Here is a 27021-nt window from a genome sequence, read left to right as displayed (position 1 = left end):
CTCAAAATTAAGGAGTACTTGCTTCAGTGGTTTGGTTCAAAAGGGCTATGGGTATATGTAACAAAGGTCATGGAGATGAGATGCCCCTAAAGTAGAGTTTAAATAACTAAGTAATGATCACTTCATTTGTAATATGACACCATCATATACAGTTCAATCCCTACAATTTTCACCTATGTAAGAAAGCTTATTGTTTTCCATTAAGCATATATCTTCCCATTATATCACAATGGTCTTCTAATGGCCAAATAAAATGGATACTTGTAGCACTCCTATTACTTCCCTTCTCGTCAGTTTTTGGCATTAACAGTACAGTAATCCCTCTTTAAGATTTTCTCTTCTTTTTGCTTCTAGAACATGTGCTCTGCGTTCTCTCCAACTCTAGTATCACTCCAAGTTTGATGTGATTACAAGATACTCTTCCTTGGTACATCCCCTCACCTTAGTGATCTCTTAAAAGTTGGCCTTTAGTATCTTCCACAATACATCACACACTCTCTGGCTTATCTCTTCTATTTTCATATTACTAACATGGTGATAAGTTATAAATTTTGATCTTGACTTAGCCCAGATAGCTTCTCCTGGGATAGTTACCTATTTAGTTTAATAGAAATCTCATTCTGAATATTCCACAGGAAACTTAACACATCCCCAGACAATTAGCTTTTCTCTTTTCCTCCTCTACCACCAGCAAAATTCCTCACTTCCTTCTCTGTGTTCTATCCGGTAAACAACAACACAATCAACCAATCACTCAGGACCCAAGCCTGGATTGACACCTTCCACAGCCAGCTAATCATTCTTGCATCGGTTCTAACCCTCAAATAGTTTTCAAACACATCCCACTTTGTCTTTCACACTACTACCACCACCCTAAAACAGTCCAATATATGTTTTTTGAAGGGACACATGAGTGAATATATTGGAAAGGAAGATGATAAAGTGAGAGAAATGAGGGCACACGGTTCCCCATGTTAATATCCACTAGAAGAGGTTTTAGATTCTGTCTTTCAAAGTGTTTTTTTAGAACTTGAGTTCTCTTCATTCAATGTCATGAAATGCCGCTGAAGTTTTCTTGCACGAAATTGCCTTCCTTCCCTCTCCCTCCTTTCTTCTCCTTCTCCCTTAACTCTTGCCTTTCTCTGGATCCCTCTCCCTGGCCCGGCGTCCTCCTCCCAGCACGCTGGTCAGCTCCTCTCGCGGAGGGCTCGGGTTTAGCCCCGCCTACGCGGAGCCCAAGTCACGAGGCCGCGGGTGGGGTGCAGCTCAGTGGGCGGGGACTCCTCAGCGCGCATGGGCGGAGCGGGGCGCGGGCTGCACCAGCTATATCTGCGCCTGCGCGGCGCCGCTGCTGGGCCAGTCGGGACGGAGGAGACAAGATGGCGCTGCGAGCGATGCGGGGCATCGTGAACGGGGCCGCGCCTGAGCTTCCCGTATCCACCAGTGGGCCCGTGGTGGGGTCTCGAGAACAGGTGCTGGCAATTAGCCGGAACTACCTCTCCCAGCCTCGTCTCAGTGAGTATCAGAGAGCAAGACGAATCCTGTCTTTGCTCTTAGCCCAGCCCCTTGCTCCCACTCACCTGCTTAGCCAGAGGGGTGGGATGAGGGGATTGTTTTTCCCTCTCGCGTCCCCGTACTCCGACGTCTCTCTCTAGTAGGCGATTTGAGTGTACCTTAATTTCTGTGCCAGGGGTGGGCTAAGGGGAAGAGCACCAACGGGAACTTTTTCCTGGGTTGGTGGTCTCCTGGCTGTTGCTCCACCGGTGCTCTCCAGTTTCCCGAGGCTGGAGCATGCTCAGGCGCTTGCTTCCTGTCTCTGAGCGAAGGCCACTTCTTGCCACTCTTATCCTAATCTTCTGCTGACCTCATTTGGATCTGCAGGGGTCGAGGGAACCGCCCCTCCCCTTCCCCCTGCCTCGGGTGTGGACCTCAGGGCAGGACCTCAGATCCTGCCGAGGGGGACGGTGTAGTGTCATCGCTGACGTGCTCAGGCCTTTCGTGGATGGAGGTCAGGCCCACAGCCAGAGGGAAATGTTGTTCAGTGGAGAAGCTGCTCCGCAGGAGGACACCTAGATATCAGAGAAAGCTAGAGCTGAAAAGTACCCTGCGGGTCATCTAGTCTAACCCTCTCATTTTACAGTGAGAAGCCTAAGGTTCTGAAAGGGACAGGCCTTGCCAGGCTTTAGACCCCTAATTACTGGCAGAGCAGGAAAATTCCAGGTTTCTTAATTCTTGCTGGACCTTTTTCTGCCATTAATTTGATTGCAAGGCTATCTTGGAGAAGACAAGAAGCTTTGCCCATATTATTTAGCAAATATGCAAAGCATATGCATAAGCATGTTTAAGTGTTGTGATTGTAAAAAGACCTTAATAAACCAGGCTTAAGTGGACTGTTCAGCAGTTTCGAAAGAAATGGTTCTTGATGACTAAACAATAAAATTGTGTAGCACCAGACCTCTTCACAATTTCCTTAGGAACCAGGGATGAGCACTGGAAGTAGACTCTTTAAAACTTAGGAAAGCACCTGATGTTTTCCAACGTGGTGAGACTGTATTTGCACCGGTTAATTGCCACAGTACCTCTTTGTGGGTGGCTCATTGGTTAACAAGAATTTCAGATGAAGGGTTTTAGTCTGAGCGCTCTCCTGCCTGACTAATCCCATCCTCATCAGTCAGTGGGTCAGGTCATGTGGCAGCACTGCAGTGTAAGGAAGAAAGAAAAGACTTGATTCTATGGTTTGCAGAGATGTGTTTTTTTTAAATTGAAATATAGTTGATTTATAACGTTGTATTAGTTTCAGGTGTACCGCAAAGTGATTCAGTTATATATATTATATATGTATATATATTCTTTTTTAGGTTCTTACCCATTAGAGGTTATTACAAGATATTGAGTATAGTTCCCTGTGCTATACAGTAGTTCCCTGTTGGTTATCTGTTTTATGTATAGTAGTATATATATTTTAATCCCAAACTCCTAATTTATCCCCCCCCATGTGCTTTCTATAATGGGAATTATTTGCATTAGAGAGTGCTTGTTGAGAGTTTACATGAGCTGAATGTTTCAAGAAATTGACAGATGTTGCATTCTTATGACAATAAATTTGTGCCTAACAGTTACAAATACTCTTTTATGAATTGCATTTGTATGCTTTGCTGTTCTTTGGGTAGAACAGATGGACATTAGTGGTGCTTCTAGGAAAAGATTATAAGGGGCAGTAGTCATTTTTCCATATAATTATTCACTCAATCTCAACTCAGAGTATCAATTGAAATAATAACATAGTTTAAAGAGTACTCCATGATTGAGGTTGTAAACCCTTAAGGGAGATGAGTATGATTTCTCAACATTCTGTGTGTGCTTAGCCAGTGACTGAAGAACTTCTCCAGATGAGATTCCTCCTGACAACATTGTTGCGACATAATGCTTAAAACTGAAACTTTAGGGTTCAGGACTCCTTTTTGTATCCTCAGTGCCTAGCGCAGTGTTGGCACATAGAAACATTGTGTTTTGTAATTGTATAACTTGCATTTAAACCCTTTGTTCTAATAGTTTAGTGTATGGATCTTTAATGTGGATGGAACCAGAGTAGAGAGTTGGGGTACTTAGTTTGAGTTTCACTTCTGTGTCTGGGTTATTCTAAAAAGCACAAATGATATCATACTTAGGCTAACAGCTAACTGCATTTGAATGTCATCTTTTTCCTGTATTGCCACATTCTTGATTCGAGTTAACACTTTTAATTGCTTCTGAATAAATATTAACTTCTTAATTTTTCTGATTAAAGATCGATGTTACCATCCTAGGTAAAAAGTTATAGTTATTTAATGTGTGCTTTTTGAACAAAGGAATGGAATATTGGCAGGTCCACTGTACAGATTGGATCCTGGGGCCATTAACAAGAGATGGAAAATGAGATATGCAGGCTTGAAATAATCTTGAGCACATTAGTTGAATTTCTAAAGTCACAATGAAAGAAAACTTGATTTCCTTTTAAACTTTGAGCAAGGTTCAATAATATACGAAGAACTTTTGGATGTTAAACGTTTTGGATTAGATAATCTCCTTTGTTCTTGAGATCCTAGATCAACTAATCTTAGTTTCTTATGTCACAAAGCAGAGTTAGCCTCAGTGAAAAGTCCAGTAAAGGAATGGTCGGCCTGCCTTTTTCCAGAACCTCTCCCTCCTTGCCCACTACAAAGTGTGGGTCTTTACTTTTCTTGCACAATAGAAGATGATTGTTCCGGTTTTGTTTTGCTAATAAGGTGGAGGCTGAAGGACTAGATCTCTTATTGTGCAATGACTGTCGAATGTTCTTTTTGAAAGTTTCACAATCATTAAGTAGTGTTAGTTCTGTTGAACAATCTCATATCCTATAGGAGGAAGAGGATGTCATCTAACAAAATATGTGCTTCTTAAAATCTTTGTAGATTTTGGGTTTTAAATGTCACTCCATAAATATTTATTGTCTTCATAAATATTCAGGATCAAAGATGTAAACATGTGTCTGCTGTGTTTTCAGAAGTTCTGATCATCCCCTGCAGACCCAAGTTCTTCTTCATTTGAAATTTTCAAGAGAAGAGTGGTCATTATTGTTTCTAAACAGAAATATTTATGTGATTTGTGAATGGGTATTGACTTTTTGAAGAGCAGCTTTATGTCTTTGGCAGCTTTAATCTAAATTGTTGTCTCTGCTTTGGACTATTAATACTAATGGTGAGAAAATCTGGGTAAATATTGTTGAGAGATAAAAGGTGGTATTTGATATTATTTTCTCTTCTTGTTCCCCCCCAGTAGTTTTACTGTTGTGGAAAGGAGCTATAGTTTGTATATAAACTGTTTTCTACTCCCTATTTGTAGTCCAAGTGCTAGGAACTGTGTTATCTCCATATTTTTAAGTTATACTGGAGACTAAGGGTCATAGAGTATAAACTTAGAATTGGTGGTGGGGGGGGCACAAACAAACAAAAATAATTTTAATCCTGGCTCTTCCATTTAATAACAGATTTCTCATAGATGTAGTTTAAGTGTGGAGTAGGTCTATCAGCCTTGCCTACCTCCCAGTGTTTTGTGAAACTGAAAAGGTAACCTATCTGAAGATGCTCTGTAAAGTGTGAAGCAGTTTCGTTTGGTAATATTTTTTATTTAGTTTGGATTATAACATTTATTAGTTTAGTTTGCATCCCATTTTAATTTAAACCAAGCATGTTGCTTAACCTCTGGTTTGTACCTTAAGTGGTCTCCTCATGCTTTCCAGTGACAGAAAACTGCTGAAGCATCTCCATTAGTTTCTTCCTTTCCTGCTTTAACTTTTCTAGTGGCTACACTCCACTGGAGAAAGGTTGTTTTTCAGTAATGATACAAGAGTGCCTCAGACCACAAAAAATGACCAGTTCAGTTTTAGAATTTGAGCTGTAGCACAGAATCAAAGAAAAAATGACTGGAGGCAGACGGTGTAAGTTCAGATCCTTAGTCAAGTTACTTAATTTCTGAGAATCATTTTTCTCTTGTAAAACTTGGAATAATATTTGTTAGGCTTATAGACCTGTTATGGAGTTTAAAAAAGAATTCCTGACAAGTACTTTTTAAATGTGTATTGGTAGTTTTGTTATTAATTAATTCCAGTGGTTACTAGCTTTTTTAAAGGCTACATACATTGTTGCAAATTTAGAGACTGCTTTTGATGAAGTAGAATCTTGCCTTCTATAGTTGAAATCAACTTGATTCACTGTTTCCAGGAAAAGCAATGACTAGCATTTCTTTTTTCTTGGTCATGCTTTTTGCCTTGTGACTGGCAAAACTTCATAATTTGAATGAGCTTGAATTTAAACATGAGATTCTTAAGGATCATTGTTGTAGAGGTTAAAAGTTCAAAGGAGATGCAAATCTTGTCCGGAAAGTAAAGAGAATTTCAGAACCTGAAGCATTTTACTGATGTTACATTTTATTCAAAACAGTTGCCTGTAAATCTCAAAACTGAATTCCCACACCTCCACTGGCCCACTCCCTACTCCCATTCCCAGCTGTTTAGGTTTTGAGAAGGTCTTTGTTTCTATAGTTTTAAAACCCGTGTGCCAAGAAAACATGTTTCTAATGTAGTTCACTTTGCATATCCACATAGCAATTTTAGAAAGTAATTGAAAAACAATATGTGGATTCTTTTAAAATGAGAACAGTGAGGGACTTCCCTGGCGGTCCAGTGGTTAGGACTCGGCGCTTTCACTGCCATGGCGTGGGTTTAATCCCCAGTTGGGGAGCTAAGATCTTGCAAACCGTGTGGCGAGTCCAAAAATAAAAATAAAATGAGAACAATGAAGAAATTGTTTTAGGGGTAGGACTTATTTTTAAGAGTATTAGATTATTTTAAAACAATGGAGAGGATTAACATAAAAGTAGCAGAATATGTGACAATTGGGATATTTCTAATAATCTTGGAGGCATGATTAATTTGTTTACGTTGCCATCCATTCAGGTAGCTTAACATTTAAAATTTGTGACTTGCTTTTTATCTAAGGTTGAGGAAAAAAAAGTAATTAGGGGCCTCTGTTGATCATTACAATTGCAAATGTATTCAAGCAAATATTTGGTGTGAGGATTTAAAGGTCCTCAGTATGAAGACTAGGGTTCCTGACAGTGCTTGCCTGCCCTGTCTCAGTGTTTCTACCAGGGCACTTGCTTCCTGGCTAAAGAAATTATGTTTTTAAATTCTGAAGCCCCTTGAATGGACAGACTGGTTATTAAATGGTTTCCTCATTCTTGGGAGTCTACATTCATTTCAGAAATTTCTGTCTAAGATGTCATAAGAAATCAAGCAAGTGAAAAATTCCCAGTTGGTTGACAGCTTCTTACACATTATTTTAGGTCTTGTAAACACTTATTTCATTTGTGTTTTCAGCTTTTCTGATTATGAAATTTAGTTAATTCTGACATTGTTAGAATTGCTTTCCTGAGTGTTCTGATTTATACTTGATTACCATTCATTATACTCGGCATGTATGTAGGTGTGATACAATTCAATGATAGCTACCTCCTTTCTAAAATGAGAGATTTGGGTAGTTTGTTGCTAGGGCATAATTTGCAGTAGAAAATATAAGCTTCTACAATGACAGTAACGCTTGACTTTTTTTTTTTCTTTAAAGGATGCTTATGTGATCTCTGGCCTTTAATTCCATCCGCCTTCATAAACTCTTTTTTTTTTTTGTAGTTTTTATGATACTATTTAATCATGGCATTTTATCTTAACAGACTACATTTTGTCAGATTTCTTTTGTGAGTTTTGTCACTTCTGCTTAAAGTTACGGATTCCCTTCTTCTTCTCTATCTACTTTGCTAAGTGCTACCTTTTCTGTAAAGCTTTTTCTTTTCTAAGTAAGGACCACTGCAGGGTCTTTCCTGTGCTCCCACACACCCTCAGCACACCTCTGGTAGAGCCCTTACCTCCCCCTTCTCCATATAAAATTGTGAACTCTTGTGGGAACTCTCCCTCTTTACCTTTGTTTTTGTATCCTGGGTCCTTGAAACAATGTGACTTATAGTAAGAATTAAAAATGTTTTTGGTTTGATGAAGGGGATTATGAGAAGTTGTACAGATGCAGGCATATTTTATAAATTCGGTGAAAAATTTCATACTTTCTGAGTGCTCCATATAATAGATATGATAGAGAGAGGGGTTTTTTGGTAATACCAGAGAGATCATTTAGATTGTTGTCCTGTTTGACAAGAACTGACTCTTTTGTGTTTCTTTCCAGCATACAAGACAGTATCAGGAGTTAATGGTCCACTAGTGATCTTAGATCATGTTAAGGTAATACCACTATCATTATCGTCTAACCATTTATGAAGTTAAAAGCATAGTATTAAATACTGTTTAGTACACTTTAAGTCTTTTGTTATGATTTTTTTAAGCCATTCCTTGATCGGAATGTCAGTGCTATATGGAGACAAGAATTTTAGGTCAGAAGTCAGAAGATGGGATTCTAGTCCTGGATCTGTTGTGGAATCTGTTTGTGGCTTTGAGTCCCTTGTCTGTAAAATTTAAAATTTTATTTGTTTGTTAATCATACCTCACAGGTTTATTAGGAAAACAACAGTAAAGTATAGTATACTGTTATACTTGTATACTGTATACAGTATATATAGTATACTGTTATACTTGTTACATTTTTGTCTTCTCTACTAAATTTTAAGGTCTTTGAGTGAGTAAACAATGTTACTTTTGTCTTTGAGGGCCTGATAACTGGTATTCAAGTAATGAATAAACAACAGATTATCTCAACAGTGACTAAAACCATAAGCAGAGAATAGTTTTTACTTATTCAGTTTGTTGAAAGATGCTTCAGTTACGTGGGGGTTTTTTTAGCCACACCTATACATAAGAATTATCTTAGAAAAAGAGGCATAGAATATAGTCTGTAATTGAATAGACCTCACCCTAGGTGAAGCCTCCTGCCTGAGTTCAGTGATTAAAATATCTTCAGAGATAATTTGTATAATATGCTCTGTAGAACAGTAATTCTGCATTGGTTGTTGTTGGGAGTGGATCGGGGGAAAGGTACACAGTTATTAGTTTGTTGAGAGAAGTAATGACAGAAGTGTGTTTGGCATGTGGCCCCTCTGGAAGCAGAAAATAAATTGAAAAACATTTCTTAAAAGAAAGGGCAAAGTGAACTGTCTCTTCAGCTTTATCACTAAGATATTTTTGTGCATGACAAGGTACCTATACAAATTAATTGCAAGATTAAGCATATAGCTTCCTCCTGGCCACAGTTTCATACTAGCCTGCAGTTTGATTCAAAGCCTCAGTATACAAATTGTACAAGGTTTAGGCAGCTGCCCGTTAATATTTTGTGAAAGGATGAAGCATACACTTTTATTTTTTGAGGAAGTATTGAAAGCATTATTTGCTTCTTTGTCCTTTATTTCTTCTTTTTTATATACTTTCTATTGGATAAAATTTTTGACTCATATTTTAAAAATATGAAGCTTTTATATTAGTAAATATATTTTCAAAAACAGTTAAAAATATTCATGCTTCAACTATGTTAAGTGCTGAACTCAGCACCAAAAATACACAATACAAATACATAAATGTCTAATTGTTAAGTGCTATGAAGGGTGAGTGCAGGATGCTATGAGAGTCAATAATGGGAAGGACTTAGAAAACATCTTGGAGGAAGTAATTTTAAGAAAGCTGAAAAAGTTTTATTGAATGTTTGTTTGGGGTATAACTCCAGCTGAGGAAAAAAGTTTATGTAGTTGTAAGAATGGCTTTATACCACCAGATTTAAGAGTGTTTTTTTGTTTGTTTTTAGTTTTTGGCTCCTGTTTTTAACTTAAGGCATACAGATAGTATCAAGGAATGGATAATTTTATACAAATTGTATCAGAATAGATGATGATGGAGACTGCTGTCCAACTCATTTTCTGAAGGTAGCGCATCTTTGATTTCCAAACCTGACAAAGGATAGTATCAGAAAAGAAACAGTGTAGCTAATCTCATTCACAAGCACAGATTCCAAAATTCTAAATAAAAATGTTCTCATGTATTGGATATTAGCAAAAATATACTTTAAAAAATCAACAGGGCTTCCCTGGTGGCACAGTGGTTGAGAGTCCGACTGCCGATGCAGGGGACGCGGGTTCGTGCCCTGGTCCGGGAAGATCCCACATGCCACGGAGCGGCTGAGCCTGTGAGCCATGGCCGCTAAGCCTGTGCGTCCCGAGCCTGTGCTCCGCAACAGGAGAGGCCACAACAGTGAGAGGCCAGCATACCACAAAAAAAAAAAAAAAAAAAAATCAACAGAATTATGACAAAGTAGAATTTATCCCAGTAATACAAAGATGATTTGATATTAGCAAATGTCAGTATAATTCAGGTCATTCATAGATTAAGCTAGAAAAAGCTTACGCTCTTCTCAGTAAATACAGAAAATGTATCTGATAAAATTATTTGTTTCTAAAAAAAAACAAAACAAAAGAAGAAGGAGGTCTTAGAAATAAGGGATAGAACAAACTTTTAAAACCTCTTAAAGGATAACCACCATAACTTACAGCAAACAGCGTATTTAAGGAGAGACTCTAGAAACATTCCCATTTAAATCAGGAACAAGATGAGGACACCTGTTGTCACCACCGCTATCCATCTTTGTTCTGTCTTTGTGCTTGGGCCCTAACCAATGCTGTGGGAAAAAGAAATTAGGGGATAAAGGGATTAAAAAGGAAAAGGCACAGCTGTCATCATTTCTTGGTAGTATGATTAATTAAACAGAAAACACAAGTCATTCAGTGGACAAACTATTAGAAACAATGGTGTAAAACAGTGTTGCTGGATGCAGATGATGTCTATAGAAATCAGTAGTGTTTTGTATGCCAGAAGTAACTACTAGAATAATTAGGAACTTTTTACAAAAAACTGTGAAACTTTGTTGAAAGACATAAAGGAAGACTTCAAATAAGTGGAGATTCCACGTTCATGAATGAAAAGGCTCAGAATAGAAAATATGTTGATGCTCTCCAGGTAACAAAATCAGTTAGAAATAGAGTAAGAATAAAAATTTGGTGAGGGAGTAAGCAGATATTTCAGTGGAGCAAAGTTAAGATTCTTAAAACCAACTCTTCTCACACCTGAGAATTTGACTTGGTAAGTGATAAAGGCTACATTACAAGTCGTGCTACTTGTAGCACAAATTAATTTGTGCTACTCAGTAAATATTGTTGGGGTATTTGGCTTCCTGTATGAAAAAATAAAAATAAAAATGAGAAAAATAAAATTACGTACCAAAAATAAATCCAGATGGATTAAAGACCAAAACATGAGAAACTTGTCAGAAGACAATATAGAAAACCATTTTTATGACTTCAGATTGGAAGGTTTTCCTACACAAAAGACACAAACCATAAAGGAAAACAAGTCATTTTATTGCAAAAACTTCTGTATGATAGTATACCATAAACAAAATTAAAAGACAAGAAAGACTGGGAGCAGATATTCGCAAAAGAATATCCGACTCAGAATCTATGAAACTTATCTAAAAGTAAATAAGAAAAAGCAGATGTAGTTGAAAAGCGAGGAAAAGATATTAATAAGGCTATTATAGGAAATGAAGTCTGAATTGTCAGTAAACATGAAAAGATGCTCAATATTAGTAGAATCAGGAAAATGCAAATTGAAAGATACTATTTTTTATTTTATCAAAATGGTAAAAATTAAAGTTTAATAATACAAGATTGGCAAAGATGTAGGGAAAAGATACTTATCTATACTACTAGCGAGTTTGTAAAGTAAAAGGTTCCTTTGCAGAGTAATTTCACATAAAAATGGACACAGCCTATAGCGCACCACTAGGTAACCAGATACCTTAGGGAAACTTGGGCCCGCATGTGAGAATGTTCATTGCAACATGTTTGTAGTAGTATAAATTTGGAACAGCCTTGAACACCAGTGGTAGAAGAACAGCTGAATAAAATGTAGTGTCACTTGGTTTTAACTATATCTGTTCTAACATTGATTCTAGATGCCCGTTTATTCATATTAGCATCTCCAGAATCAAGTGTCCTACAGTCAGTGTTGATTCACGGATGCATTGGCAGATGTTTTCCTTCACCTCACACAAAGTAGTGATGCATTTTTCAAAAGATTATGTTAATAAAATAAGGTAAATACTACTATGACAGATCCAAAACATACGGTCAAGTGGAAATACAAAACGAGTTGCAGGATGGTATATTTAGTATGTTATCATTTAGGTAAGTGAAACACTACAGTATATTTTTGGAAACATGCAATTTAAAATATTAAAAATGGATTAGAGGAATACATTTCTGGTTAGGAGAGTTAGATTGAGGAGGGAATATTAGCATTATTTATTATAATAGTAATTATTTTATTGTTTAGTTGCATTTTATTCCTGTCCTCCCAAAGCACAAGGTGATTACACAGCCCAGAAGCAAACATCATTTCTGAGTAGTGGGAACATAGTTTTTTAACTTCCTGTAGTCTCAAAGCTTAAAAACATATACACAGAAGGAAAGAATTTAATTGCTGTGGTTTCATAGATTTAAGATCCTTCCCTATGTACCTTATGTTGCATTTGCCAGTATATGTGCCAGTGATAAGTGTTTTAAGGACTTAAACTACCTGAGGATATTCTAAACTCTGGATGTATACCTGTGTGCTTTGGGGAGGTATGGGGTCTGCATGTGCATACACACTGTGAAAGACATAGAAGCATATAGAGTATTTTGAGGCGCTTTTAAAATGTTGGTTATTGAGCCTTTATTTTTTTCCTATTTAGTTTCCCAGATATGCTGAGATTGTGCACTTAACACTACCTGATGGCACAAAGAGGAGTGGGCAAGTTTTAGAAGTTAGTGGTTCCAAAGCAGTGGTTCAGGTAAGCATCACTTTCAAAACCTGGCCAGTTGAACGTTTTTCTGATCACAACAAACATAAGAAACACCAGTAGTTCTTTCTGGTAATTATCACATAAGTATACAGATCTTCATCAACTTATAGGTGGGGTGACATCTTGATAAACCCATCATAAGCTGAAAATATTGTAAGTTGAAAATGCATTTAGTACACAGAACCTACCGAACATCATAGCTTAGCTTAGCTGACATTAAAGGTGCTCAGAACACTTATATTAGCATACAATTGCACAAAACCATATAACACAAATCCTATTTTATAATAAAATGTTAAATATCTCATGTGATTGTTTTAAAGTACCGTTTCTACCGAATGTGTATTGCTTTTGCACCATCACAACCATGAAAATCTTAAGCCAGGGACCCGACTCTTTACTGGCTATGAGGGAAGAAAAGTATTTTTTCATGTTTTCTTGCTAAATGCCAGCCACCAATATCCATTCTAGCCCAGTAGCTCCACTGGTAAAATGGCTTTTTTAAAAAAAAATTTTAATGGATAAAATGAAACAGATAGTCACATAGAAGGAGAGAGATGAAAAGTAGAATTCAGAGCTTATGGGCTGAAACCAAAACAAGATCTGAGTCTCCTTCTTTAAATTGTCTCTGATAATGCCTAGTATTTAATGTTGCTGATTATAGGAAGTGCCGGTTTTCTCAAATAACATATTGCTCTAAAAAGTAGATCTGGAGCAGAGGTCGGCAGAATTTCTGTAAGGGGCCAGACAGTAAATTTTTTAGGCTTTGTGAGGGTTTTGCCTAAGGTCTCTGATGCATGTTCTTACGCTTTTTCTTTCCTTTTTTTTTTTAAAAAAAACAATCCTTTAAAAATGTGAAAACCATTCTTAGCTTGCTTGATGGATTTGGCCTGCAGGCATGACCCTGGTTAAGAGGTTGGCAATTTGGTTCATCGTCCACCATGAACACTTCTTTATTCATAATACTAAAAGTAGTCTGTATATTGATGTATTTTACTTTATAAGGGCTGACAAATAAATCTTAAGCGCTTATGATCTAAATTTCTTATGCCCTTCTGTTTACTTTTCTTTCTTGATAGGTGTTTGAAGGGACTTCAGGTATAGATGCCAAGAAGACATCCTGTGAGTTTACTGGGGATATTCTCCGAACGCCGGTGTCTGAGGATATGCTTGGTAAACGGATATTATTATTCATTCTGAGCAGAGATCTGTTTCCTTTTTAACGTATTTCTGTGAAGTCTTTGTGAAGATTATGAATATTTGAGCCATTGTCCACTCTGTACTGTCTTGTTACTGTTTAACAGGTCGGGTGTTCAATGGATCAGGAAAACCCATCGACAGAGGTCCTGTTGTACTGGCTGAAGACTTCCTTGATATCATGGGTAGGGACAGAAAATCGATTTCTGTGTTTTGGGGAAAATAGCATCTATCTATCTTATACCTTTGTCAGATAAAGGGTGATTTTTATGATACTTTAAGTAGATAACCAACATATTCCATGTTTGATTAATTATTTTTTGTTTACTATTTAATAAATTTATTTTTCCTAGAGGTTATCTTAAAATTTTATATTTTATTTATTGTAAAATATCACCAGGATATATCTGAAATGTAAAAGCCATAATGGCTTTGAAATTAGGATTTCTCTCTTATTTGCTATACCTTGCATTTCACTTTACTACCATATAATTTGTGAATCTACAAAAGATTAATGGAAAAAAATATTTAAACAGTTTCAGATTTCAAAAATAACTGATTTTTTAAGAGTAGAAAGAAATGCTTTATATGCTTTGTATGGTTGTAGTCTTAATGTAGAGACATAGTAAAATTTTCCCTTTTGGAAATGCATTAGGCCAGCCAATCAATCCTCAGTGTCGGATCTATCCAGAGGAGATGATTCAGACCGGCATTTCGGCCATAGATGGCATGAACAGTATTGCTAGGGGGCAGAAAATTCCTATCTTCTCTGCTGCTGGCTTACCGCACAATGAGGTGAGAACTAGAATCTGTTTGTTATGAAATTCAAGAAGAAAGAATTTCTGAGTGCTTCACTCTTAGTGAGAAACCAAATATAGGATTTTCAAGGTAAATACCCAATGTTACTGTTTATATAATCCAATTACATTGACTCTTCATCCACACATATCTGACTTCTTCCGTACTCTTAGGAATCTGCAAAAATTACAAAATAGTTTTATTGAGTAAAGCCCTTTAAGACAACCCAGTTTCATTTATGATTACAGTTCCCCAAGTTTAGGGTAAAAGTTATTTTGTTGTAGAAGTATTATTTTAGATTTTAACTTAGTTCTTTTGTACTCCTCATCAGATTGCAGCTCAAATCTGTCGCCAGGCTGGTTTGGTAAAAAAATCCAAAGATGTAGTGGACTACAGTGAGGAAAATTTTGCGATTGTGTTTGCTGCTATGGGTGTAAGTATTATCTTTTTCTGTTTTAGTATGAAATGTAAAATTGCTTGTGTTATTAGAACAATGTAGAAAACTGCACATATATTATTCAGTTTATCTCTAGGCGGAGAAGTTGCAGCTTGGCATTTTGGGCAAACCATGGATTAGTATTTAGCATTTGACTATGGAATGTAAGAATAATTCCCTTTGTGCCCAAAGCAAGCTGTTTACTCTGTTGGCTTTTGTGAACGTTTTGGGGGTACTTGAACCTTTAAAAGAAGGAGCGTGCAGATCTATAGCTTGGCCTTCATCAGAAATAAATATTGGGGGGAAAAAAAAAGAAAGAAAGAAATATTGAGCATTTTTCTTCTCCCAGCACTGATGAAGTCATTGCCATTTAGGTAAACATGGAAACTGCCCGGTTCTTCAAATCTGACTTTGAAGAAAATGGCTCAATGGACAACGTCTGCCTCTTTTTGAACTTGGCCAACGACCCAACGTAAGTAAACAAAGAATAGAGCTATTTTCCCCCTGTTCATGCAGGCTTCTGGTCAAAAATGTCACCTTACACTAAGGAGGTAGAACATTACAGTGAAAGCTACACAGGCCTAGGTATGAGATAACCGTATTTAAATTCCAGCTCTGCTTCTTGCAAGTTACTTGGTTTTGGGTAAGTCACTTAGGTTCTGAAGCTCAGTGTCTTCTTTCATAAAGTGTGATAAATAATACTTGTCTCACAGGGTTGTTGTACATATTAAATGAGATAATAGTATAAGTTACCTAGCACACAGTCCATACTCAGTAAATTACCTTTTCCTCTTACCTGCAAGATCTGGCCCCTACGTCTTTCCTCCCTTTCTCCTTCTCTCTCTCTTCCTTTCTTGCTCAATTTTGAGAACTATATAGTTCTGACAAATTATGGGGCATTTATAAAATAAATCAATTTAGCTGTGTAGCACTAAGTAATTCTTATTATGTAAATACATAAAAGAACTCTGCCTTACTTAAGAACTTTTAAAGTAATAATTGCTTAACCTTCCTCAATTTATGTGAAACTTTAAAAGGGAGACTGTACTATTATTTCTGGAATCATTTTGTTTTGTTTTTGGCCTTTTTGTTTGAGTGACTTAGGACTTAATGTTTCATTTCAGTATTGAGCGAATTATCACTCCTCGCTTGGCTCTAACCACGGCCGAGTTCCTGGCCTATCAGTGTGAGAAACATGTATTGGTTATCCTAACAGACATGAGTTCTTATGCTGAAGCACTTCGAGAGGTAATTTTTTTCTTAATTAAAATGGATTATCTTGTCAGGGATTATCTTGTCCCTCTACAAGTTTTCATTTTTTTTTAAAATCATGTTTTTTTAAATGCATTGCTCATATATTAGTAGAATACCTTAATTAATCAGAAAAGAAAATATTACTTTTGTCAACCTAATTGAATTAGAGGATGAGATTTAAATTATTAGCCTATTTATCATACTCTCACTGTCTCCATTGATTAAGACTGGATTCTTAGAGTAAATGATGCAAGCTGTTTAATCCGTTACTCTCCAAGGTAGTTCTGTCTCTGTCCAGACTGTCAGTTTTCAGCCCTTTTCAAGAATTTCATTTTTAATGATGTAAATTTTTATTTATTTCCATAAGTGAAGACTACACTCTGGCAGAACCCTCTTCAGAACTTTTTTTTCCTTCAGAAAGCTCAGTGATTATTTAGAAACAATGTAAGATTCTAGCACTTACCATCCAGAAGTGTGGGGTGTTTGTTCTAATGCAAGTTACTGAAATTTTGAGTTACTTGCTCTTTTAAGTGTGCAAAAAAGGGAAGAAGACTTCTGAAGAGACAGCCTATATAAATATCTAGCCTAAGATTCCCTAAGATCCATCATCATATCTCACTCGGCTACAGTGTTTTTTCATTGAAGGACTTCTTTTCTCCCATCCATCACAAATACTTTTCTAAAAGGCAGTAAAAATAAGTATTAGAAAAGTAAAAAAAAAAACAAACCCTTTTATTAGTAGTATTAGATTCGACAGACAATTATTCTATCAAATTGCCGCTAAAGTTTTCTATATGTTTATCTTGCTTTCTACATTATCTCCTTACAAATTGATAAAAGCTGGTCTGCAGGCCACACTTTGAGTAGCACTGCTGGAGCATACTCTTGGAGGAACCAGAGTAGCAGTTAGAAGTTGGGCTTAATGATTTACAGTTCTTGTTGGCTGTAGATTAAAATGTATGCATATATTCTAGTGTGCCTGTCTCTAAGAGAAAGACCATTTATTACTATTCTTATCTTGTGCGGTGATCCAGGGAAATTATCTGGCCCTTGATTCCGGTTGTAAGTTGGGATTAATAACATTAACTTCCTCATAGGGTTGTTGTGAGGATTAAATTAAATAATGTATGTAAAATGCATCAGATGATTTCTGATATACGTATTTCCTTCCCTTTTGATCTTTTCAGGATTAGCTTATGTAAATCTGGCAAGATCCATAACGTGAAGTAAATCTTGTGAACTGAGAATGTTCTCTTAGTTTTAAAATGTACTACCTTTGATTTATAAAATTGCAAGCAGATTTTCTTCTAGCAAGCTATTTGAAGATTTGTGTTATGGCAGTATGATTTTAGCAGAAAACTGTGGTCCCCAATTGTCAACATTTTTGTTGCAGAATAATCTGAATTTATGTTGCTAGATTTTTCTTAATCATTTCTAGAGGTGATATTTAAAATGAACAAGATATTTCCAACTTTGTAATTTGGCCTGTTCAAACAAATGTGTTCTAACCAAGCTTTCATTTTCATTTTCTGGTATGTGATACTGTTCTCCTTGACTCACTGTCAGGTTTCAGCAGCCAGGGAAGAGGTTCCTGGTCGACGAGGTTTCCCAGGTTACATGTATACAGATTTAGCCACAATATATGAACGTGCTGGTAGAGTGGAAGGTAGAAGTGGCTCTATTACTCAAATTCCTATTCTCACCATGCCTAATGATGGTAAGTTTAGGGTCTTTGGATTATAGCATCCCTAATCGTTGTAAGGACTTTGATTTTAAGAGAGAAGACCATCTATCTTTTTGAGTTGAAATTCTTTTGAGAGTTTATCCTCCAGAAGTTTACCTTACCTAGTGATTTGTTTCTAATAAAATTTTTCATTTCAAAACTACCCATAATAATTATTCTTTTGTAGAAAAATTTTCTTGTAATTTTTATTTATTAGCTAGTATTTAGTGTCTACTGTTTGCAGGACACTGGTCTAGATGAAATGAATTTTTAAAAGATTTATGGGCTCTACTTAATGTAAGCTACTCATTCTAGGTGGATATTTTTTAAATGTATGTGCATCAGTAGTTTAAGGTAGCTTAAGTGCCAGATATAGAGCACAGATAGTAAATGCTACGAGACTCTAGAGATAGAACGATCATCAAAGACTTGCTAAAAATTACTTGGTTTTATCATGTGTGTCTAAGTGCACAGTGCAGTGCCTGCCTGGATGTATGCCCAGCAGCCCCCGGGTGAGACTTCCAGCATTCCCCTTATGTTAGTGTCTTTTTATCTTTATCTCAGTCTTTTAAAAACACTTTTTCAAAATATTTTCAGAAACAGTAATAACTCATTATAACTGAGCACTGTTCTAAGTGTTTTGTAAGTTTTGACTCATTTGATCTTCATAGCGACTTTTTAGATGCTCTCGTGTGAGGCACAGAGAGGTAAAGTGTCACAGTTAGGAAGTGGCGGCTTTAGAACCCAGGCAGTCTGAATACTACCTCTGATGTGAAAATGATTTGTTCCAAGGAAGCAGCTACAAAATTACTCTCTGTAATTTAACAGACTTAGAGGTGTCTTGCTCTGTGGGACCTGCTTGGTGCTGCCTGTGTAGTGTTGCTTAACTTGTTTAGCCTCTCTGTATTTTCCATGTTGAAATGTTGTGTGTCCCTCTGGGATAGCTTATGGATGAAGAATGTTCTGTCAGTATACATCAAATTGGCAAATCTCTGCAAATGAGCTTTGTGTTTAAAATGGAACTTTATTTATATTTGGGGGAGAGAGAGCATAACTAGGAGAAATAGTACTTTTTATGAATATAGCTAATTTAACTTGTGTCGACACATGTGTAACTGTGCTGCAGCCAGATAAGTTAGACTGGCCAATACGGTAACCTCTAGCCACATTTGGCTGTTTAAATTCTAAAGTTTATTAAAATCAGATAAAGTTTGAAATAAAGTTTTTCAGTCGCGTTTAGCCACATTTCACATGTTCAGTAGCCACATTTGACCAGTGGCTGCCATATTGGACAGCACAGATAAAGAACTTTTCCATCATCACAGCAAACTATTTTATATAGCACTGTTTTAAGTAGTGCAGATTGACTTCCTGTGGTTTTGTTTATATGAGATGGACACTTTAACTAACATCAGGTGTCTTTCTCTGGTAGATATCACTCACCCCATCCCTGACTTGACTGGATATATTACAGAGGGGCAGATCTACGTGGACAGACAGCTACACAACAGACAGGTATTTGACAGTTGAACGATGCTATAAGCCTATAGATCTATTCTTCAGTTATTCTTTAGTGACTCTCACTTTGCTCTTAGGAATTATTTATTTAGAAAATATAAGCAAGAGGGAAGAGATATGGGAACATATGTATATGTATAGCTGATTCACTTTGTTATAAAGCAGAAACTAACACACCATTGTAAAGCAATTATACCCCAATAAAGATGTTAAAAAAAAAAGAAAATATCAAATTACATTGTTTTTAATATGGCTATAAAATTGTCATTTCTGTAATACTAAAATCCTGGTGTGGAAAAAAGTGCCAGAATTAAGAATTAAATTTCCACTTTCTTTATTATGACTTAAAATGGAGTGAGTTGTTCAAAGAACTTTTTTGGGTCTTCTGTTCCATAATGGTATAATCTACTTTTGTTATTAATACAAGAACAGATTTTTCAGAGTTTTTTATTTGTCTTTTATTGTTAAAATTTTTAAAAATTGAGGTATAATTGACATAACATTACATTAGTCGCAGGTGTACAATGTCATGATTTGATATTTGTATATGTTGCAGAATGATCACCCCAGTAAGTCCACTTAACATCCACCACCTCACATAGTTACAAAATTTTTTTTCTTGTGATGAGAATTTTGAAGAGCCACTCTTCTAGCTACCTTTAAATATGTGATACAGTATTATTAACTTACATAGTCACCATGCTGAAAGGTCCATCCCCATGACTTAACTCATTTTATAACTGAAAGTTTGTACCTTTTAACCTCCCTCACCCATTTTGCTCACCCCTCCTCCCCTGCCTCAGGCAGCCACCAGTCTGTTCTCTATCTGTGAGCTTGACATTTTGTGAGATTATATGGTATTTATCTTTTTCTGTCTGACTTATTTCACTTAGCATAGTGCCCTAAAGGTCCATCCATGATGCTGCAAACAGCAAGATTTCATTCTTTTTATGACTGAATAATCAAAAACAGATTTTTTATTGGTTCTTTAATAGATGCCAGCTTCTGATATCAGCTTTTAGGTGAAATTATTGTTTTTTGTTTTTTGTTTTTTTTTGTGGTACGTGGGCCTCTCAGAGCCATGACCTCTCCCGCCGCGGAGCACAGGCTCCGGACGCGCAGGCCCAGCGGCCATGGCTCACGGGCCCAGCTGCTCTGCGGCATGCGGGATCTTCCCGGACTGGGGCACGAACCCGCGTCCCCTGCATCGGCAGGCGGACTCTCAACCACTGTGCCACCAGGGAAGCCCTATTGTTAATCTTTTTATGTGTGATTTTATGAGTCAGAGTTCAGAAGACCATTTGGATTTGATATTATAGGCAGATGTTGAAAATTCAGTTTTTTAATATAATCTTGTACTATTTTGTAAATTTTACTTTTTGGATTTGATTCTCAAAAGAAATCTTAACCTGTAAAATGTTTCTTCCTTTTCTTATCAGGAAAAGATATTAGGAATCATCTAGGAAACAAATGTAGCAGTGTTATGCAATTTAAGCAATAAAAATGAGTTTCAAAATCCTCCTTTACTACCAGTAAAGCTTGAATTTTGTACTTAAATATAATATTTTCCCCCTTCCCCTTTTACCCAAGATTTACCCACCTATTAATGTGCTGCCCTCGTTGTCGCGGTTAATGAAGTCTGCTATTGGAGAAGGTATGACCAGAAAGGATCATGCCGATGTATCTAACCAGCTGGTACGTATGTTTTCTCCAGGATGGTGTTTAAAGAAATGAATACTTTCTCAGTTCATTCTGCTGTCTTATACCTCTTGTCTTTCTTCCATATCACTTTTCTTCTCCCCCCATCAAAGTAGAATTTTAATATAGAACATATAATATAGAATAGTGGAATACAGAAACATTCATTAGAGCCTTTTTCATAAGGATAACTGCTCATGACAAAGATTAAAAATCACATGCTTGAAACCCACCTCTAATGCTGTATGAGGTAGTTTTTAAATAAAAAAGGCATAAGACGATTAAGTTTTTATTAGTAACCTTAATTATAGAGTATTTCTGAAAGACTATTCTAACTAATATTTTGTTTAACATATTAGGCAATCACCAGAACGCTAAGGGATACAGCTGTATATATTCTATGAAATCCTTGGTTGCTATAGTGCTGAGATTGTATACCAAGCATAATTAAAGAAAAACACATTTGACCTTAAAGTAGAAATGATAAATAAACTCAGTGATAACACAGATATTTTTTTTTGAATAGAATTTAGAGATGGATTTCTCCTATTGTGTAAGTTGTGATTTTTAAATGCTCTACAAAATGTAAGCTCACTGGTATATTGAGGGAGTGTATTTTTTGTAGAGTGTTAGTAATGCCTATGTATTGCATGCTTGAAGACTCCTTTCTTAGTGAGACTACGTATAATAAAGTCTTTCCAGTACTTGCATGTGAACTTTATGTGAATTATGTTTGGAAATCATGTGAAATACTGTGAAGATAGCTACAGCAATACACTTACATAGCCCAGATTACTGTTACCATTTATAAAACCTTATCTCTGTTCATGTAAACCTTTTTTCCCTCTTTAGTATGCATGCTATGCTATTGGTAAGGATGTGCAGGCCATGAAAGCCGTAGTTGGAGAAGAAGCCCTTACGTCAGATGATCTGCTTTACTTGGAATTTCTGCAGAAGTTTGAGAGGAACTTCATTGCTCAGGGTAAGATTACTGTTTTCCTATGAATAGAAACAGCATCATATGTAGTTTTGAGGAGGACTTCTTTCCTAGTCTGAGAGAAGTTACATTGGTCTCCATACAATTTTCCTTCTGATTAGAGAAGAGGTTCTTCCAGCCGCCTGCCATGTCTTTGTTCTTAGCCCTCTGGTTCCTTCCCCTGTACCTTCAATTTCTTTATCCATTTATTTAGCTCCTGTCTTGTGTTTTCTCTTCCTTGGAACCGGCCTTCTGCTCTCCTGCCTCCATTGCCACTTCTCCTCCCTCTTACCCTCTCTGCAATGCTCTCCTCTGGCTTTGGGGGCTTTGGACGTTTCCTGTCCATCTATTTTCATCCTGATTTCTCATCTTCCTGCTTCTTAATTGTTAGTGTTCCCAAAGGCTTAATTACCTGTTCTTTCTGTGCTTTTTTCCCCCTGTGCTGATGACTAACTTCCTGTGTATGAGCCTTTCCCCTCTTTCTGAAGCTCTAGTCCCGCATCTTGAGCTAGGAAGCCTTTGTTTATGCCACCATCCTCTCTGGCTCAGCGTGGTGAGAACCAAAGTATTTTCCCAACTGACCACCTGCCTAGCAATTCCCTTTTCAATTTCTGTCTACCTCTGGCATGACCATTACCCTAGTTAGCCCAAGCTCAGGCACTGGGCATTCTTAACCCTCTTCATTTATTCTCCAGTCATCAAATATTTGCTAATTTGCATTGTTCTTCTTTAAAACATCTTATCCTGTTCTCTTTTCATTCCTATTAAAAAAACTTAGGCCGGTGTTTCTCAAAATTGAATATGCTTTTGAATCTACCAGGGATCTTGTTGAAATGCAGATTCTGATTCGGTAGATCTGGGTGGGGCCAGAGAGCCTGTATTTTGACAAGTTCTGGGTGATCTTGAAGCTGCTGATCTCTGACCACTCTGTGTGTCCCAAGACCTAGTCCAGACCTTTGTCCCATCACCCTTGGCCGTTAGTGCCAGCATCTTCACCAGTCTCCCTGACTCTCTCTATGCCATTGCCAGGGTAAATTTAGTATTAATTTTATTGATTGTCCTTCTGTTAAAAAGTCTATAATGGTTTTTATTACGTAGCATGTGTAGGGCTTTCAAGCTGTTTTGTTTGTTCTCTTCCCTGCCACCCCTGCTAATGCTGGTAAACTCTATTTTTGACCTCAGTGATACTTACAAACGATGTGTTTATTTTGGAATAATGCATCAGCTACACACTTAGGATTTGTGCGCTTTTCTATTTATGTGATACATTTTTTAAGTAACATTAAAATCCCCAGAACGTATGATAGTTGGGTTTTCTAAAAAAATAAAAAATTACACAGAACCTTAATATCTTAAAAAGATAAAAATTGTTCTGGTAGACAAGAGATGCAGAACTCTAGCCACTCTAACTCCTTAGTTAAAAAATGAGATTTATTTGCAGTATAAGAATGATTCTGCTATTAAGAATAATAATAGCAATAGCAAGTTTGAAAACTTTCACACGGACCTATTCAGGTGCTTAATTGGCAGTTAAGGCCTTCTGAGTATCTGTACTAGCCTCCTTCAGGTCAGCCTGTGTTCCTGGGAAACTGCTTTTCTCACTACTCTCTGGACAAAACTCTGGGTCTAGTTTCCATTATTCAGTGGAGTGTGTTTAGATCCCACCCGTTGTTAAAACACACACAACACACACAGCCGCCGAACGTCTCGCCTGTGGGCTTTCTCCCTTTTCTCTGGTTCCCAGGGGTACTTATTGTCTAGACCCTCATTTCCACATTAAGTCACATCCAGTCCTGGGAGACCTAACTGCTTTGTGTCTCTTTTTATACTTCATGCTTACAGTGCTAGTTCCATAACAGAATAAATTTTGAATAACGCTGAGAAGTTGGAAGTACTTGGCCTTTATTCATCTAATCTCAATTTTTTGTAAGGTCCATACGAAAACCGCACTGTCTATGAGACTTTGGACATTGGCTGGCAACTGCTCCGAATCTTCCCCAAAGAAATGCTGAAGAGAATCCCTCAGAGCACTTTGAGCGAATTCTACCCTCGAGACTCTGCGAAGCATTAGCTGCTACTTCATCGCTGGCTCGATGCTCTTGTGAAATACTGGTTCTGTTTTCTTTATTCCTTTTGCACTCCCCCATCCCCACCTTTGTGTTGGAGTTTACTGTGTTACCCTGTAATTAAAAACAAGGAATAGGTAACATATTGTGCCAGTGTTGCAATGTTTTAAACTGCTAACAGCCTTTAAAATATCCCCTGTTCAGAAAACCTGGAACTTCAATGCTTTGTTTAAAGTAGCCGAGGGTTGGAGGTGAAGTTTTCTTACTGATGTGTGTATTTGTACATAGTGGTGTAGGTAGCTGCCTAGTGTCCTCATTATTTGGGTCTCTCAGACCTTCCTTGTCCACCCCCTCAAGAGTATCACTATCTGAAGTTATAATGCTTTGATCTCCAAACTAGAGACAAGATAGGGTCTGAAAGACGCTTCCTCTCAGAGCCAAGACACTTTCCTGAGCACTTGTTCTTAGATTTTGGTGTGCCTCTGCTCTAAGCAGATGGTTTTTACTGTCCACCTGCTGTTTCCTGTTTAATGAATAGATTAGAAAAGGAGTTTCCTTTTCCTCTTTGGTACGGATAAGTTTCAACTCCTGTTTCTTACTGTTCTCCCTCCCTCTGAGTAACACAGAATCGTGCAGGTTTTGCCCAACTGGCCTTGATCTGATAGTAGTGAGATGCCCTGTCTTGATGATCCTTACTGGGTTTCCATGCAGAGGAATCATAATTAAAATAATTAATAGAATTGTTGGTTGGAAAGAGTTGGGATACAATTTTTTAAGAAAGAAAAACCTATATCGGTTCTACATTTGGACATGCTAACAGTGGTTTTAAGTTTCTAAAGTGTTTACCAGATGCTAAAGGCAAGGTGGGGAAGAGAAAGCTCTTCTGTGTATGGAATTTTTTTATATATATAATCTATGGATATTTTAAACTCTGTTAGATAGCAGCCTTTGGAAAATCCCCTATTTGGTCCTGCTTTCTGACCTATCTGCCTTTTCAGGGTAATCTTGTGGCACAAGTGATAGCATTTAAAAGCTTTAGTCTTTTAATTCCTCCTCCTTCCTGCTGCGAGCCCTGAGCTGTCTTCTATGCACTTCTGACATGTCTACTGTTTGGTCTCTCTGTGTTCTTTGTTACTTGGGTGCAATAGCAACTTCTCTGTGCATTCCATCTTTCTTTCAAGTTGTGTAAAGTTCTTCACTTTTTTCCTCTGAGGGTGTAGGGGGTGGGGGGAGTCAGCATGATTATATTTTAATGTAGAAAATGTGACCTGGATATAAAATGAAAATAAATATTAAGTTAAATGGAAGTTACCTAAAGTGACTCTGTATCTTCTAATCAGAAAAGCAATAGCAACAAGCAAATATATAATAATGCATCTCTCTTTGATTCACAGTTTTGAACATCATAACCAGTATTGTGAACCAGCCCCTTGATTCACAGTATTATGAACCATGTCCCCTTTATAGGGACATGGCCCATGTTTTGTACCCTCTGCCTTTTAGGCTGCCCTTTCAAGCTCTTTTCAGTAATACCTTTTCCAACATATTGTAGTTTGATCCAAGGTTGAGAGTTACTAAGGTGTGGGGTTTGTTTGTTTGTTTTGTAGATCATTAGTGGCTGTAAGTTCTCTGAAACTTGAAGTTTTGATTCAGGGTCCATTTAGCATTTTCGAGAGTTACTAAGGTTTTTTATAGCATTCTTTGTTTCAGACATTCTCAGGACCTCTAGAGCCTGTCTGCCATGAATGAAAGAGGGTAATAAATAGAAAATGAAATGCATACTGAAGCAAGCCAAAACTTGCTTCAAATAAAATCTGAAATAGATGGTCCAGTAGATAAAGAAAACATACTGGTTAAAGCACAGGGATATGGCATCATGGTGGCCTCCCGTTTCTTTCCCCTCTTCAACTCAGAGTGACATTTAGGACATGTAGGGGAAGAGGCTCAGTCATAGCGAGAGTCGGTAGACCTGTGTTCTGATTCTGGTGCTGCCACTAACTGTATGGTCTTGCTTAGTCATTTAACAGATTTGTGTTCCTTTCAGGGTTATTATAAGGACTAGAGATTTTGTATGCAAAGCATTAGAACAGTGCCTGGTCCATGGTGTAGGCACTCATACAGTAGACTACTTTTAATACCAAAGCTTTATTAAGGGAGATTTGACTTATTACCCTTAAATAATACTTAGGATTAGTTAGTTAAGTAGCATTCTTGTTAGTTTGTTATTTTTTAGTGAAAACATTTTCTTAGTGTACCTTTTTGTGCCAGTGATAAAACTTAATTGAAAGACTAAAGTTATGCTTTAACATGGACTCTCACCATGATTAAATGTTTTAAAAGGTTTTCATTTCAGTTGGCTTAAAGTATTTGGGAGGAGACAAGTCTCTTCAGAGTTCAGGCTATCTAAATAAGTCATTAAGCATTTATTGCTTGCAGCTGACTGTCACTTCGGTCCATAAGATTTCATGTAAGTGAAAAAATGTTTTCAGACTAATGTAATAAATGCCTCACTAAGATGTTTTATTCTCAGCAAGTGTGGATGGAGCACAATGTCTGGGGTCAATAAAAGCATTGTCTGCTTTTGAAATTTTCTGTTATACTGGTAATGGAAAGTTAGCTTAGTCCAGTATTAGGGAACAACAGAAAATAGTTCCCCGGACAGAACTGAAAATACCATTTAGAGACGACAAGAAAAACTTAGCGAGGCAGTTCTTGAAGGACAGTTATCTTTTATGGAAAACTTAAGTACAAAGAAATGGGATTTTTTGTTTGTTTTAATGAAAATCATGTTCCTTACTCAGCTACCAACTGTGGTTTTATTCCAAACTTTTTCCAGTCTGGAGTTGAATACCTGCCTAGTACTCAAGGAAACTATGCAGTGTCCTCAGTTGCCCCTGCCTCCGTATGAAGCCCTGCACTGGCAACAGTGAGCAGGAGACTGGTGTTTAGAA

The 27021-nt window shown here is 37.1% G+C and overlaps 1 protein-coding gene across 1 annotated transcript; it reads left to right on the top strand.

The window, feature by feature from the left end:
- The first annotated feature begins 1337 nt into the window (after positions 1–1337).
- Positions 1338–27021, top strand: ATP6V1B2 (ATPase H+ transporting V1 subunit B2). The gene is made up of 14 exons (XM_079926062.1): positions 1338–1515; positions 7749–7804; positions 12294–12392; positions 13484–13577; positions 13709–13786; positions 14257–14396; positions 14731–14832; positions 15210–15307; positions 15960–16083; positions 17656–17806; positions 19245–19327; positions 20921–21025; positions 21881–22010; positions 23936–27021. Exons 1-14 carry the CDS (start codon positions 1380–1382, stop codon positions 24073–24075), a joined length of 1536 nt encoding a protein of 511 aa, XP_079782188.1. The 5' UTR covers positions 1338–1379; the 3' UTR covers positions 24076–27021.

This window comes from Stenella coeruleoalba (assembly GCF_951394435.1).
Source record: "Stenella coeruleoalba genome assembly, chromosome: 7".
Classification (NCBI taxonomy): domain Eukaryota; kingdom Metazoa; phylum Chordata; class Mammalia; order Artiodactyla; family Delphinidae; genus Stenella; species Stenella coeruleoalba.
Note: the sequence above shows the minus strand (reverse complement) of the source record. Positions and strands in the feature narration are given on the sequence as shown.